Source organism: Notechis scutatus, chromosome 6 (assembly GCF_049901735.1).
Source record: "Notechis scutatus isolate UNSWTSFEM ecotype Mainland chromosome 6, rNotScu1.2, whole genome shotgun sequence".
Taxonomy (NCBI): Eukaryota; Metazoa; Chordata; class Lepidosauria; order Squamata; family Elapidae; genus Notechis; species Notechis scutatus.
The window spans coordinates 4,092,942-4,109,856 of NC_142014.1; the positions used below are offsets into that span (position 1 = coordinate 4,092,942).

The window sequence follows — 16,915 nt, forward strand, 5'->3', positions numbered from 1 at the left end:
TCTGGGAATGGCTTTTAATCCAGGGAGCAGTTTTGAGGGGCAAAAAAAAAAGAAAGACGGGATTTTGAATTTTCCAACTGGGAGCTATGGGAGAGGGGGAAAAAAAAAACACCACCAGATTCTCCCAGTGTGTCTCTTGGGGGGTCCAGGATGGGGCTGAATCCCCCTTTCTAAGTCCTTTCCTGGTCACAGAAGAGAAGAGAAGAGAATAGCAGAGAGTTGGGAGGGACCTTGGAGGTCTTCTAGTCCAACCCCCTGCCTAGGCAGGAAACCCTCCACCACTTCAGACAAAGGGTTGTTCAATTTCTTCTTAAAAGATCATCCTCAAAGATCCATCTCATCCTGGGAATGCGACCGCCCTAAAGGCGAGTCAGTTGCCAAACGTCTGAATTTGGATCACGTGACCAAGAGGGGCTGCTGCAATGGTCGTAAGTGTGAAAAACGGTCCAGGGTTGCATTTTTCAGGGATCTTGTAACTTTGGTCACTAAACGAAATGTGGTAAGTCGAACAGCCTGTACTTGGATGGGCATGAACTTGATGACTGGGTCACGTGCCAATTCCAAGCATACACACACACACACACCCTTCTCCAAAAATACTCTTGCCATTTTGAATTTAAAAGCTCCACCGCCAGGAGGTGAGGTCAATCTCTCTCTCTCTCTATCTATCTATCTATCTATCTATCTATCTATCTATCTATCTATCTCTATCTCTATCTCTATCTCTATCTCTATCTTTCTATCTATCTAATATCTCTCTAATCTAATCTCTCTATCTATCTCCCTATTTATCTATATCTATCTATCTATCTATCTATCTATCTATCTATCTAATCTCTTTATCTCTATTTATCTCTCTCTCTCTATCTCTTTCTCTCTCTCTATCTATCTAATCTCTCTCTCTCTATTTAATCTCTCTCTCTCTCTATCTTCTAATCTCTCTCTCTCTCTCCCTATTTATCTCTCTCTCTGTCTATCTAATCTCTTTATCTCTATCTATCTATCTATCTATCTAATGTCTCTATCTATCTCTATATATATCTCTCTATATATATACTGAAGGCAAAAGTAATCAGGTCAGGAGGAAAAAAATTTGTTCCTGCCCTGATTTTTTTTAAAAAGCGGGGAGGGGATTCGTTTGGATAACAGGAGCCTTTTACTTTTGCTCTCCTTGCTTGTATCTTCGCAAAATATTTAAGGACGTCCTCGACTTAACCAGGAGTTCACTTAGGGACCATTCAAAGTTGCAACGCCACTGAAAAAAGTAACTTAGGGCCGATTTTCACACTTACGACCATAGCAGCTGTCCCCGTGGTCATGGGATCCAAATTCAGACGTTGGGCAACTGACTCATATTTACGATGATTTATTGCGTCCCTGGGGGGTCACGTGATCCCCTTTTGCGACCTTCTGGCATGCAAAGTCAAAGGGGAAGCCAGATTCACTTAACGACTGGGTTACTAATTTAACAACAGCAGTGATTCACTTAACAAACATGGCAAGAAAAGTGGTTAAATGGGGCAAAACTCACTTAGGGACACAAATTTTGGGCTCCCTTGTGGTCTGACCTGTATTTGGGTCCAGACTAAAAAAAAAATGGTATTAAAATAGTCCATCGGATTGAGGAGGTGTCATTTTATGGACGATGCTTTTCACCCAGGAGAGATTTTGGCGGAGGAAATCCATCTTGTACGACGGCGGCTGGATTTCAATATCCATTTCCGCTCATGCTTAAAATGCTTGATGGTTTCTTGCCGTGACTTTGCTTCCCGCTAATGAAATGTATTTCCGTGCCCCAGCAGGCAAAACAGCAAACCCTCGGCTGCAAACATGCAGAGACGCAGAATGAAATAAGTATGATCATAAATAAAATTAATACTTAAATGAGACCGGGGACGTAATTGTTTTTAAATGGGCCATTTTGTAGCTGGCCTTTTTTCCCCCCCTCCTTTTCTTTTTGCATTCATGCATCGAAGGCCTTGGATGGATGCTGCGTTCTGGGCATTAAATAAAATGTGGTTTTCTTTTAAATTTGCTACCTATCCAGTTACCGCTGAGTCTTCTGCAAAACAATACCCATATTTTCTTAATTTTAACTAAAAATACAAGCACAGAGAGATCTTTGTCAGTTCTTGCAACAAGAAGGGGGTTTGTCTCTTTCAAGAAAGGAATCTGGTTTTCTTGACAGCTGGAAATACGGCAGAGAATAAATTGCAGGGAAGGGTCTTCAAATTTGCATCCCGAGAGTCCTTGACTTAACAACCGTCATTCAGCCCAGAATTACGATCGTAAATTGCGCTCATTGTGAAGCGGCTCGTCACATGACTGATCCAATTTTAAGACCGTCGTTAAGTGAAGCCCTTTTCTACAAGGGGTGCTGTTGTGGTTTGCCGGCAGCCAGTGCAGCGGAGTCGGACAATGGGGAAGAAAGGGGATCAATCCAGGTGTCTGGAGAGGACTCCGACGAGGGTCCTGCGTCCGATGCAGGGATGGGGCCAGGACCACCTGGGAGTGGGGTGCTGCCTTCGGAGTCTGGCAGCAGCGAGGCAGAGGAACAAGGGGAGCCTGTTCCCAGTGCGCCTGTGCACAGAGCTGCTAGAAGGCAAGAGCAGCTGAGACAAAAGGGGCAACTCAGGAGTAAGGCTTGGAGGTGATGGCCCCTCCCATAAGGTATAAAAGTCAGGCCAAGATGACGAAACCTTTGCAGGAAGCAATGTTGTTCAATCGGTTCAGAGTCATCGTTGAAGCTCTTTGTACTTCGGTTGGTTTTTCTCCTAGTTTATTTGACACTTCTGTTATTGGCAGCACTTCACAGGAAAGAAAGGTGGGTGCTTATCTCAAGGGACTGTTTGAGATTCATTCCCGGCTGGGAATGAAAAGAATTCCCAGCGTTGCAATAAAACAAGACTTGTTTTTAAAATAAGCGTGTGCGTAATTACGGTCTTGGTCAGAACAGGTGCTTTTTGACAGAAAGCAGGAATAAACACCCACCTTGGTGTAAACGACTTGACCAATTGACCGCCAGATGCTGCATACTGATGTAAATGTGGGCCAATGACTGAGGACGCAAAATGTGACCGTGGGGAATCGGCCGTCAGAATTTCTAATCTGGGTCATAATAAGTAACTTTTTTTGGCGGGGGGTCTTTTGCAATTTCAAATGGTCACTAATGGGGACTGGTCATAAGTCGAGGACATTTTTACCGGTGTGTACAGTGACGTACAGGTAATTCTCGTGCTAACAACAGTTCGTTTAATGACTGTTAGAAGTTATAATGGCACTGAAAAAATGACTTACGGCCATTATTCACACTTATGACCTTTGTAGCAACTGGCAGGTATTTATGATGGCTTTGTGTCCCGGAGGGGTCACGTGATCCACTTTTGCGACCGTCTGACAAGCAGAATCGACAGGGAAGCTGGATTCACTTCACAGCCATGTTGTTGCTAACTTACCAACTGCAAGGTTTCATTTAGCAGTTGTGGCAAGCAAAGTCTTAAAATGGGGCAAAACTCTGCCCGTTTTAACAATTGTCTCACTTAGCGACAAAGGTCGGGCTCAGTTGTGGTCATAAGTCAAGGACCAGCTGAATAGGCAGGCTACCTGGGAAATGTCTTTCGCTCTCTAGATCGGGATGGCTTCCTAGCCCACGTTCGCTTCTACCAATGGTCCTCGGTCCCCCTTTTTTCCGGGCCGTAGTAACTTCGGACAGTCACTAAGTGAATTTCTTTCTTTCTTTTTTTTTTGCATGAAGTTTTTCATTTGATAACATATAAAAATTTCATTTTTGGTTAAACAGCGTGTTGTCTGGGTACAAATAGTTTTAGTAAATAGTCATCAATATTCATTACATTGATATTCATTCTATCATCATCATCATCATCATCATCATCAGACTTTTCATTGTTCTTTTTCTTATATCTCCATGTTTCTAACTTCTGTTTTTGTTAGCTAACCATTGATCAAATAGGTCCCAAGTCAAAATAGCGAACTGTTGTAAGTCAAGGACTGCCTGTAGAGCAGTGGTGGGATTCAATTTTTTTTTTACTACCGGTTCTATGGGCGTGGCTTGGTGGGTGTGGCAGGGGAAGGATATACTGCAAAATCCCCCTTCCCTCCCCACCCCACTAACCTGCTTTCCAGCTCCATATTCCTCTGCAGGGCAACCAAAGAAGACCCAGCCAATCAGCTGGGACTCAATGGGAGGCGGAGAAGAGATGGGGGCGGGGACAGTCAGAGGCGGGAGTTATGCTGGTTCTCTGAACTACTCAACATTTCCACTACCGCTTCTCCAAAACCGGTCAGAACCGGCTGAACACCCCATCTGCTGTAGAGCAATGTTATTGTATTCCCCCATTTACAGTCGTGTTTTTTGTTCGATTCTAGGTGATGAAAGCCCGGAGATTAAAAAACAGATTACGGGGATGAGGAGATTGCTGAACGACAGCGTGGGACGGATCTACCAGCGAGTTGGGAAAGAAGGGGAAAAGTTGAAGGAAGAAGTCCAGGATTTGGACCTGGCCTGGACTCCGCGGCTGAACCCTCCTGCGGACACCCCTGGCCACCTCCAGCCATTGCAGAGCAGCTCCTGGAACGAATTGTCTCCCCAGACCGGACACTATTCAGGGCAGTACGGCACCCGCTCCAAAACCTCTTTCCAGAACCAGGCCAGAACCCTGGGGACAAACGGTACGAGATATAGATTTAAGTTTTTCTACCTGTATGTTCTGACCTTATTAGCGAGCATAACACACAACCTTAGTCCCAGCAAAGCCTCTTTTATTTCCGCAGCTGTGAATCACGTTCATTCACAGCCTGCAAGGCTTGGCAAACAGTCTTTCAGGGGGATGTTGATAAACACCCATCTTATCACACTTGGAATGCGGCCAGAGAACTAATTGTCCGACGCAGGGCAAGGCCAAACTTGGCACAGAGTCAAACAGAACTTTTCAGAGCTTGAACCGACCAGACGAATTAATTGCTTCCTGCATAAGCTCACATCCCCTTCGCTCCTCTTTTGTGTCTTTATGGGAGGGCCAATCATCTCTGAGGTGTGGCCTTACTCCTCAGTCGACCCTGTTTTCTCAATGGCTCTTGTCTTCTGGTAGCCCTCCAGAAGCTCCCTCACATCAGCTGCTGGCCGGCCACAACACTGTAAACTACGATTGATCAGAGTTTCATTATGTCGAGTTCCTGGGTCACAAAGGAAGACAAAATCCTTTGCTCCGGGGTTGGTCATGTGAAAACTCCCAAGCTTTTTTTTTTTTTTTTCCGTTACATGACTGGTAGTCCTCAGCTTGTGACCACAGTGGAGCCCAAATTTCTGTGGCTAAGCGAGGGATTCAAGCCACTCGCCCACCCCGTTTTACGGCTTCACTCGCCACGGTTGTGAAGCGAATCACTCCAGTTGATAAGTTAGTCACCTGGTCGTTAAGTGAATCCAGCTTCCTCGCCGACTTTGCTCATCGGGAGGTCGCAAGAGGGGGTCACGTGACCCTGGGATGAGTCATAAGTATGAATCAATTGTCCAGCAATCTAAATTTTGATCATGTGACCGTGGGGATGCTGCGACGATCATAAGTGTGAAAAATGATTCTCAATTAATAAAAATCAACGTCAAAAAAATATATTAAAAATTAGGGTACTCCTGTAGTTGACTTGTTGACTGGGAGTGGTGTGGTGGCCTAGAGGTGGCGCTCTCCCCTCACAATCATGAGTCTGTGAGTTCGATCCTAGGTAGAGGCAGATGTTTCTCTCTCTGGACACGATGAGAATAGATCTGCTGAACAAAACTCCGCACTGGTGACAGGAAAGGCATCCGGCTAGTAAAAATTGTGCTAGCTCCATTCAGTTGCCCAGATAGACTCCACCCCGCAAGGAATTATGGGGTTGTTAAAAGAAGATGGTGATGGGTGACTTGTTGACTGAAACAACCTATGAGGATCAAAGATAGAGGGCATATTATGGGATGCTCCAGGGGGGGAGGTTGCATGAACCTCATCATGGTGCATTGAAAAGCTGGAGATGAGAGCTCTGAGGACACTAGTGGTCCTTCTCTGGAGATTAAAAAGTTTTTCCAACTTTGCCAAGTCACAGCTGCCACTTTGAACTTCACAATCTCCATCCTGGCAGGCGCCACTGGAAGGGCCATAAGGGCAAGACGGAGTCCAGTTTATATTGGTTTCTCTTTATTAGTTCTCTTTCTCTTCTTGAATTAAAGATCTAATTGCATGTATCAGTGCCTTTTTAAAAAAAAAAACCAATATACAGGTGAACCTCAATGTACGGCCACGATCGGGACCAACGTTGATGTTGCTAAGTGAGTTTTGCCCCATTTTACGACTTTTCTGGCCAGAGTCGTTTAATGAATCACTGCCGTTCAGTTTGTAATATGGTCATTAAGTGAATCATCGAAGTTGTTAAATTAGTCACAAGGTTGTTAAGTGAATCTGGGATCCCGTGACCCCAGGGACACTGCGACCATCCTAACTACGAGTCAGCTCTCCGCCGCCTGAATTTGGATCCCGTGACCCTGAGGGAATGGCTGCAACGGTCACAAGTGTGAAAAATTGTCCTTTTTTTCCAGTGCCATTGTAACTTTGAACGGTCACTAAACGAGCTATTGTTAAGTCAAGGACTTCCTGCATTCCTTTCATTGTCCTAAAATAAATGATAAACTGGATACCCCACAACGTGAAGTGGATCTAAGGCTCTAATCTTCTTCCAGAGAAAGATTATTATTATTATTATTATTATTATTATTATTATTATTATTATTATTATTATTATTATTATTATTTAAAGTTGATAAATATGGATGATGTTAACCAAGTCCTGCTTTTGACTTAAAATATCAGCAGTTTTCTTTCTTTATTTCCCACCCACCCCCCGTTTATTGTACATAAAGGAGATTTGCATTCTTACCGATGCTAATGGCGATGATAATGTAATTCTCCCGCGTCCCACTGGGACAAACGAACGTTTCATTTATTACTATTTTTTCTCTCTTTGAGGGTGTTTGGACCTGCACACCCTCATTAGAAATGCATTATATTTGTCGCAGGGAAAAAAAGATGACAAAAATAATTAATTTCAGCCTATTTGGCTTTGCGCAAACGTGGCCACCGTCCCCATCAGAATATTAAGGAGCAGGAAGAATCAGTACGGATAATTGGGGGTTACTTACAATCCTAAAGGAGGCCGTGAATCGCCATTGGTCAGCTAAGGGGTCCTAAAAAAATGTTGTGTAACTGCAGCTGTTGCGAACGTGGTTAAGCAGGAACCGCGCAGTCCTTAGGGGAGGACCTCACAGCAAGACCACTTAGTCTTATGCAGGGAGTCCTCCACGTACGGCCACGATGGAGCCCAGAATATCCGTTTCAAAGTGAGTTTTGTCCCATGTTACAAATCCTCTCGCTGCGTTCGTTGAAGCGAGTCGCTGCAGTGGATAAGCTAGTAAGACCGTTGTTAAGCAAATCAGGCTTCCTCTCTCTTGACTGATTACACATCATCAGAGTTGGAAGGGACCTTATGAGTCATCTAGTCCAACCCCCCGGCCCGAACTTATCAGAGGGTCGCAAAAAAGGGATTACATGGCCCCAGGACGCCGCAGCCGTCATAAATATGAATCGGTTGCCAAGCATCTCATTTGGATCGCAACAGTCGTAAGCGTGAAAAAAAGGTCCTCAGTCCCTTTTTCCAGTGGCGTTGTGCCTTCGAACGGTCGCTAAATGAACCCTGCTTAAGTCAAGGACCACCTGTATTGCGTAGTACTCTCAGAGGAGCCAGGGCCGCTGCGACTTCCGTTGGGGTCCCACAACGCGAAGGCAGCCTGCTTTGGCCAGAGTTGCCGTTTTTTGTGGTCTCCTCTGCGCACGTTTACACAACGCAAAGAGGAAGGCCATCAGCCCAGGCCTCTCACCCAGATTTGGTTTCAGGGTTTTCGGCTTGCCGGCTGCAAGTAGCGACCGTTTCCCAGGAAGAAGCCCAGCGTGGAGGCGATGCGTAGGGGAACGGGGGCGCTAATGGTGTGGATTTCTTTGTTTTTCCCCAGGAGAAATCCCGGTGGCCAACGCCGCCTCCTCCTCTTCCGGATCGAACTGTTGCACCTGCAATTGTCAGCCAGCTCTGCAGGCCATTCTTCAGGAGCTGAAAACTATGAGGAAGATCATGCAGATCCAAGCCGGTAGGACAATCGGTCTTTCGAACCCCCCACACACACAAACTGTGTGGGATACTCTCTCTCTCTCTCTCTCTCTCTCTCTCTCTCTCTCTCTCTCTCTCTCTCTCATTTTACAGGGTTGGCCTCAAAGAAAACATCTATGGAGATTGTCCCAAAGTTGCTTCCCCCCACACAAAGAGGCAACTGGACTTTCTGGCTTATTCTTTGAAGGCATTTCACTTCTTATCTGAGAAGCTTCTTCCATTCTGAGTTTATCTGAACTGAACGGAGAAACCGAAGAAGCTTCTGGGACAAGAAGCAAAATGTCTTCAAGGAAAAACCAAGAAAGTCCAGCTATTTTTTGGAAAGACATCTTTCAGGTCAGGGTTGTCCCAGGGTTGCTTTCCCAAAAGTCAAGTGGACTTTCTTGATTTTCTTTGAAGATGTTTTGCTCCTCGTCCAAGAACCATCCGGTCAGAGCTGAAGAAGCTTCTTGGATGGGAAGGGAAACGTCTTCAGAGAAAAACAAGACCATCCAGTCTTGGAAAAAAAGCACCTTTGGATGATGGGGAATCTCCATAAACACACAACTTCATGACTTTGCTTAATAATTAATTATGGAGATTCTCTGTCATCCCGTTGTCCCAAAGGTGCTTTTCCAAAAGTCAGCTGGACTTTCTTGGGTTTTTTTCCTTGAAGAGGTTTCGCTTCTCATCCAAGAAACTTAATTCACTTCTGATTTGAACTGAACTGAAGAACTGAGGAAGCTTCTGGGGCAAGAAGCGAAACTTCTTCAAGGAAAAACAGGGTAGGGGGGAAGCACCTTTGGGGTCTCAAAGAAAACTTTTACTAAAGAAAAGTAAGGGTGGGATTTTTTTTATTTTTGCTTTTTATTGTCCAAGTATGTTTATCAGTGGCAGTCCTTGAATTGTGACCACAAATTCTGACTGTTCATCAGTTTTGCTTGCCTTCAGTTCCACAGAAGACATGTTGGTTTCCTTAGATCACTTGGAAGGCACGTAGAGTTCAACTCCCGGGATTTCCCCAGCCAGGAGCTGAAGTCCACAGGTCTTAAAAGTTGCCAAGGTTGCACCAGGTTCATCCCAAGTCACAAAGCAGCTCAGCACAATTTGACTTGGTGTCCGACTTCTGGCTGGGGAATTCTGGGAGTTGAAGTCCGCCGATCTTAGAACCGGCATGGGTTGAAAAAAACATTGCTTTAGACCAGTGGTCCCCAACCACCGGGCCGCGGACCGGGACCGGTCCGTGGATCATTTTGTACCGGGCCGCCGGTTTGCTTGGGCGCCGCCATCTTGTTTCGACGGCGCTTGAGAAAGTGCTTCCGGGTGAGCTTGTCGGTCGTCAGTTGTTGGAAAGCAGCATTTGGGTGCTGAAGGAATCCTCGCGCCTTAGTTTCGTCAAAGAGGGGGGGCGGCTTCAAACGAAGAGCCGTCCCGATGGCGGTGGAGTCTCGCGTTACTCAGGAGGAGATTAAGAAAGAGCCCGAAAAGCACAAAAAAGGTACAAAGGAGGAGTTGAAGGTGGCGGGGAGAAGCGGGGGACGGCTGGCTGGCCGGTCGCTCAGCTCACCTTGCCTTGGTCGTGCGTGCTGGTGCCGGTACCGGTCCGTGGATCATTTTGTGATGCCGGTACCGGTCCGTGGTACAAAAAAGGTTGGGGGCCACTGCTTTAGACGATCTTTCGCCATCTTTACGCACGGAGATGCTTGCAGCCGTCACGGCCTGTATCTCCCCATCCTTCTTTCCTTCCGGGACTCCGTGGGACTCCATTGGGTGGAGGCGAGTTTTGAGGGATTCTGGCGATACAGAGGTGGGGAGCAAAGGTTTGTCATTGCGTCAAGGAAAAACCTTGCAAGCTTCTGACCTCTTTTTCTTTCTTTGCTTCTCTCAGCAGCTGCCCAGGACCGACCTCAGCCCCTGGTTCCTCTGGCTACCTTGCCGAAATCCACAGTCTCAAGGAAGAGGAATAAAAAGAAAAAAGCGACCCCAAAGACTGTCAAGCCCCTTGCTGTGAAACAGGAACCTGGCCCCGGCGAGAACAGCAGGAAGTTACCCGCGAATTTGGACCGGTTGAGCGTGGAAGCGGCCGAGGCCTCCGTGAAAACGGAGCCGCTGGTTTCAGGATTCGGCATCGTGCTCGAATCCTCGTCTTCAGATGTAAGTGGACGAGAGGCAGTCAGTGGCAGGCAGACCTTGGCTTACGACGGTCCGTTCAAAGCTACAACGGCACTGAAAAAAAAGGGACTTGACAGCCATTTTCCGCACTTAACGACCGTAGGAGCATCCCCGTGCTCCTGCGATCAAAGTCCAGGCACTTGGCAATTGATTCGTCTTTATGACAGTTGCGGTATCTGGGGGTCATGTGATTCCCCCCCCCTTCGGTGACCTTCTGATGAGCAAATGTCAAGGGAGAAACCAGGTTTCACTTAACATCTGCGTTACCAATTTAATAACTGCCATGATGCACTTAGCAACGGTGGCAAGAAAGGTCGTAAAATGGGGTAAACTCACTTGACAAATGTTTCACTTAGGAAGTTTGGGCTTAATTGTGGTCGTAAGTCAAGGACTACCGGTACTGAAAACCTTCCATTGGTGATATAATAATAATAATAATAATAATAATAATAATAATAATAATAATAATAATAATCTTCTTCTTCCTCCTCCTCCTCTTCTTCTTCCTCCTCCTCCTCCTCCTCTTCTTCTTCTTCTTCCTCTTCTTCCTCTTACTCTTCTTCCTCGTCCTCTTCTTCTTCCTCTTCTTCTTCTTCTTCCTCTTCCTCTTCTTCCTCGTCCTCTTCTTCTTCTCCTTCTCCTTCTCTTTCTTCTTCTCCTCTTCTCTCCTCCTCCTCCTCCTCCTCCTCCTCTTCTTCTTCTTCTTCTTTCTTCTTCTTCTCCTCCTCCTCCTCCTCCTCCTCCTCCTCCTCCTCCTCCTCCTCCTCCTCCTCCTCCTCCTCTTCTTCTTCTTCTTCTTCTTCTTCTTCTCTTCTTCTTCTTCTTCTTCTTCTTCTTCTTCTTCTTCTTCTTCTTCCTCCTCCTCCTCCTCCTCCTCCTCCCCTCCTCCCTCCTCCTCCTCCTCCTCCTCCTCCTCCTCCTCCTCCTCCTCCTCCTCTTCTTGACAATTCTGGCCCAGTGTCCTACATTTTCCTAGCAGTTCTTAAAATAATGTTACTTTCCTAAGGGACATTTCATTAATGCATGAGATAGAACATCAAGGCTGATCAAATATATGCTGCATATGTCTTGTATATATCTAATTTTTTTTCCCCCAGAAGAGATTAATGTGCACTGGGTGACTTTGGGCCCATCACCAGGAGATGGGGAGTTCTAGTTCTACCTTAGGCATGAGAGCCAGCTGGGTGACTTTATAAGTTGAGGACTTGCCGTAGTTTGCAGGGCGACTGTGAGAGCTGGAAAAGCAGCATTTGGCAAAGAAGCCAAGCTTTCATTTCTTCAATGGACTTTTTTTCATTTTGAGAGGACAGTTTCCAATTTCCTAAGTGCGCCCAGATCACAGAACTTAATTAAATTCGGTATCAGTGATCATAAAAGAAAGGAATTGTGTAGAGGATACGGTGCCTTTCTAGGTAGAAGTGTAAACTAATAACGCAAAAGAAGGAGCAGTCTGATAATTCACTTACGTGGAGGCCAGCTATGCCTGGTAATCAGATTAGTATCTCATACCCCTAAGATCCGTATTGCAGTCCATAGTAAAGGACTTTATGCATTTATTTATTTTTTTGTGCTACTGGTGCTGTAATTACAATTAAAATGTCTAGAAGGAGAAGACTGGAAACTTCTCCTTTAGTTTTACAGCTTAGTCTAAATTTTGTTTTCATTTCGGTCTTTGGTTTTATCAGAATTTTGGACACGCAGGCTCCATTTTTTTAAACCACATCGATGCAAGGAAAATTGAAGACTGCTTGAAAATCTTGGTTTTTCTACACCAAGACCTTGCTCTTGTGACTTTTTGGATTTTTTTAAAAAACAACTTTTAATTGGGTATTTATTAAAGCATGGTGTTAAAAATATGGATCACAAATGGATATTTCTCACTGAAGATTTCAGAAGTGCTATGATGTTTGTTCAGGTTTAATCTCAAGAATGCCTCCTTATGGGAGTTTGAGTCCCAGAAACAGATGAAAGGCGAATAATCCATCAAATTGGCAAAGAAAATATCTTTTAATCAGTTACAACATTTTATAAATGTTTAGGGTTTACTCATTTTAGCCCAACAAAGTTGAAGCAATATTAGTGTTAATTATATACACAATTGCCTTGATTATTTTCTGTTATCAGACTCTGTTTTAACCATACTTGGAGAATGGCCGTGAGAAGCTCAATTGGGTACTGATTGCTGGCAATTGGAAGATAAGTCCCCACTAAAGGAATCTGGAATAAATCAGCATTTTATTTTATGTGACCAGAATACAAACAGATTCATTTAGGAAACATAACACAAAGAAAAGTGCAGATCACTTTAATTGGATCTCTAATTGAAGCCTGATCTTCCCTGTGCAGAACCTCGATGAAGAAACTTATTTCAATCTTTTTTCTAAAATAAGATTTTTGATAGATTTATAGTCCCGTGGTTTTTTTCCCCAGGATTATTGTTGGGGCTATGTGATGGTGTGTTTGCTGGAACTATGCACTCATTATAGAAGATAATGGGTGCTTATTATAGAAGATTATCCAATTTTATTCTGAATTCTGACACTGCCTTGGAATTCACTAATCACACTGCTGTTTTTATCCTGGTTTTGGTCTGCCAGGGTGAAGTGACTCGCTTAATCTCAGACCAAATCTGCAAAATTTACAACTGCCGTTTGCCTTGGATAGTTAATTGGCTGATTATTAATAGACTGAGAAAGGGACGGTGCACAATCCAGGGCTTTGTTGCAAGTGTCTTTCCAGTTAAGTGTGTGCAGTTGTGTCTCATGGGCAAATGGCACTTTTTCTGGAAAGTTGTGACTCCCAAACTCGCCGAATGTTTGTTTACTGGATAACTGTTTTGCCCCCTGCAAAATGCATGGCGCTTCCAGCCATCACGAACCCTAGCATTTAAGTAGGGTTTGTAGTAACTGTAGGTCAACTAGTGCTGGTACAGGAAATCCTTGATTTACGACGACAATTGAGCCCAAAACTTCCATTGTTAAGTGAGGCATTTATTAAGTTTTGCCCATTATCAGTTGGCAAGCGTACAAATTTTGATCACATGACCCTGGGGGGGGGTGCTGCAATGGTCGTAAGTGTGAAAAACGGTCACAAGTCACATTTTTCAGGGCTCTTGTAATTTTGAAGGGTCACTAAATGAATGGATGTAAGTCGAGGATTACCTCTAAACATATAAGCATGCAGATAATCATCTGCTTGAATGATAAGATATATAAGATATAAAAAATACTGTATAAGATATGAGATACAAGATATAAGATAACCTTTATTGTCACTTTTTTTCTGTGAACACCCTGGGACACATTAAAAAATGAAATTCTGATGCCTGCTCTCAAAAGAAAATGAATACATACACATACATGTACACACATACGTATGGTATCTATCTATATTCTGTATCTATCCATCCACCCACTCACCCATCCATCTATACAAATACATACACACAAACACACACACACACACATATACATATATTAATTGCAGTCCGTTTTGAATACATAGCAAAAAAGAGAGTCTTGAAAGTTAAAAAGGTTTTCCCTGATTCTTAACATTTATTACTGATAATAACGTGTTGGCCTGTTAGAGAATGTATTATTTCCAACTTACATTTTAAACGGAGGGTTAAAACATTGTCAATTCGGTAAATCAAAACTCTTCTGGCGCCAGTTTAATGCCTTTGTGTCGGTGTGCAATATGGCACGACAACTGTGTATCTGTATTTGTTTTGCCCGCAGAATGATGACGTTGCTAATCCTACCTTGTTCTTCCCCCTTTTTTCCCTTGTTTCTGATAGCCAGAAGTGCAGCTTGCTGAGGGTTTTGATGTTTTTATGCCTAAGTCACAACTGGACTCTATCTTAGCCAATTACACTCGCTCAGGAAGCCTCCTCTTTCGAAAACTGGTGTGCGCGTTTTTTGACGACAAGACGTTGGCCAACTCTCTGCCGAACGGCAAAAGGAAAAGGGGCCTCAATGACAACCGGAAAGGATTAGACCAAAATATTGTGGGTGCAATAAAAGGTATTTATTTTTCCCCTACTTCTATATACCCCTCCTTTTCAAAAGTCTCCTCAACACAAGGTGGTTTTGCCTCTGGAGACAAGACACGGGGGGTCCTGTCGGTGCAGTTGAGCCCACCCCAAATGTTATTGCTAAAGCGAGACAGTTGTTACGTGAGTTTTGCTCCGTTTTACGGCTTTTCTTGCCACCGTTGTTAAGCAAATCGCTGCCGTCATTAAGTTAGTAGCATGGTTGTTAAGCGGACCTAGCTTCCCCGTGGGCTTGACTTGTCACAAGGTCCCCAAAGGGGGAATCATGTGATCTCCGGGACGCTGGGAACCGTCATAAATACGAGTCTATTGCAATCATTTATGACCATTTGTTTAGTGATTGTTCGAAGTTACGATGTCATGAGAAAAAAAGGTGATTTAGGGCTATTTTTCAGACTTATGGCTGTTGTGGGTGACGTGATAAAAAATTGGCCGCTTGGCCAATGACTTGTATTTATGACAGATGCGGTGTCCCTATCTCTCTCTCTCCCTGTCTGTCTGTCTTTGAAATATGTATCTGAATCAGTTTTCAGTCCCGCCCAGCTGCCCATCTCCCTGAAGTGGCACCAGCAGGCACCATTCTGCCAAGAAGACTCCTTTTATTGACTTGATGGTGCCACCCAAGGGACGGGACTTGAGGAAGCCTTCTTGGCTCCAGCAGGGGGTCCCCTAGACAGGAGTGGGAAGCGATGCCCTCGTAGGACTCCGCTCTGCCTGGCTCCATTCAGCCAAGTCGACTTGGTCAAGCTGTTCTTCGAGACACTGTAGTCCCCTTTATTTCTCCCGGGGGCTCCGTCGGCCTTCGGTCTCCTTAAGAATCAGAAGGGACTGTTGTCCTCTTGGCAATAAAGAGCGGCCCTCCATAAGATCTGGCCCAAACCTTTGCCCCTGCTCTTTCCCGCCAATCCGGATCCGATAAGTCAGTGAGAGGGGCAAAGACTTTGGGGTGATATGATTCATTTCATTTCCAATTTCCCTGTGATGCTTTTGGAGAGGAGGCTGGTTTTACTACTGGAGAGCTCATCAGCAAAGAGGATGCTAATAAGGCCATTAAAAGCATTGTAGTTGAGTGGAGCTTTTGACGTTAAACTTTTTTTTTTTCTCACATATTTTTATCCTCTGCTGTTTCTGTTAACGCTTGTCTCTGCTCCTTGCCTCAAACGCATCCTTAAGTTGTATCTCAGCTTCAGAGATCCAGTCTAAAACTTAGTTTCTAAGGTGTCCCCAAAGCTCCCTCCAGATATCATTGTGAAAAAATACGGTTGCATCTTTCTCCACCTCATCCTTCCCAAAAAAATAAATAAAAAAATCTCAGACCTGGCTAAATCTACACGTGTGATGTGACTCCTGCCCAAGCAATCTGAATTGAGGTCCTCAAAGATCAAAAACGGGCTCATTCCTGCTCAGTCCAGTTCTTTGTAAGCAACGATGTGAGATAGCTTGCTGTAACTCAAGTTTTGCTCCGTTTCTGAAATGCTCCTTAATTAGAGAAATATATGGGCCTCTGACTTCCTGAAAGGTTGAAACGTGCTTGTAAACCAAAGGAAGGAATTGTTGGTCTGTTGGTTGATGACATCATTCATCATTCTCTCTCTCTTCATTTTTTTCTGATGTCTTTTCCAAGTGGGGTCATGGTGCTCTCTGAACTTGGTGGTTTTCTTGCAGACGTTTCGTGACCCAACTAGGGAATATCATCTGTGTTAGAAGGGAGTGGGGTTTGCAGGGTGGAAGAGAAGGAGAGAAAGACTGGGGTCCTTGGCTTGGTGGCTCTCTTGCAGATGTCTCATGACCCAGCTAGGTAACCTCATCCGCAAACCCCATTCCCTTCTAGCACTGATGAAGTTACCTAGTTGGTTCATGAGACGTCTGCAAGAGAGCCACCAAGGATAGAGATTCGTTCTCCGAGCTTGTGGGTTAATTTCTGAACGTTTCGTTACCAGGCTGGGTAACATCTTCAGGGGAATTTGGGGAATGTCAGCTTATAAGGGCTTCGTGTGGTCAGTGGGTCTTGTGATGGGTCAGGTGTGGGTCGCATCAAGTGAGGGTCTCACGATGCAACCCAAACCTAACCCCTCACAAGACCCTCACCTGATGTGACCCTCAGCTGACCCCTCACAAAATCCATCCCCTCAGCTGAAGTGACCTCCCCATCACAAGTCCTACTGACCACCCGAAGCCCCTATGAGCAGAACGCCAACGCTGACCTCCCCTCAACTCCGCTGAGGGCGTTACGTAGCCTGGTAATGAGACGTTTGGAAACCCAACCCACAAGCTCGGAGGTCAAGCCTCCACTCTCGTCCTCCCCGCAAGCCTCAGATATTCACCCCCATCGCAAAAAAAAAACACCCTAAGTTGTCCGAGAGCACCGAGGACCCCACTGTTCAATCCCTGAGCTGCCAAGGGCCGAAGGACACGCTCCTTAAAAGTTTCTCTTCTGCTCCAAGCGAAAGTTCAGAACTTCTCCTGCCTCTGAGGACTTCCTCTTCCTCCAGAGCTTCTTCTCGATTT

At 45.0% G+C, this 16,915-nt stretch overlaps 1 protein-coding gene across 8 annotated transcripts in view; it reads left to right on the plus strand.

The window, feature by feature from the left end:
- The window catches only part of BEND7 (BEN domain containing 7), a 41,054-nt gene that overhangs the window by 14,822 nt on the left and 9,317 nt on the right, over positions 1-16,915 (plus strand). For 2 of the 8 annotated variants that reach the window (XM_087969207.1, XM_087969208.1), the window contains exons 3-6: positions 4,387-4,689; positions 8,054-8,197; positions 10,073-10,338; positions 14,153-14,378. In XM_087969207.1, the coding sequence (XP_087825333.1) occupies positions 4,387-4,689; positions 8,054-8,197; positions 10,073-10,338; positions 14,153-14,378 (939 nt within the window). The remainder of the gene's footprint in view (positions 1-4,386; positions 4,690-8,053; positions 8,198-10,072; positions 10,339-14,152; positions 14,379-16,915) is intronic. The other 6 variants (XM_087969209.1, XM_087969210.1, XM_087969211.1 and 3 more) reach the window with 3 other exon arrangements.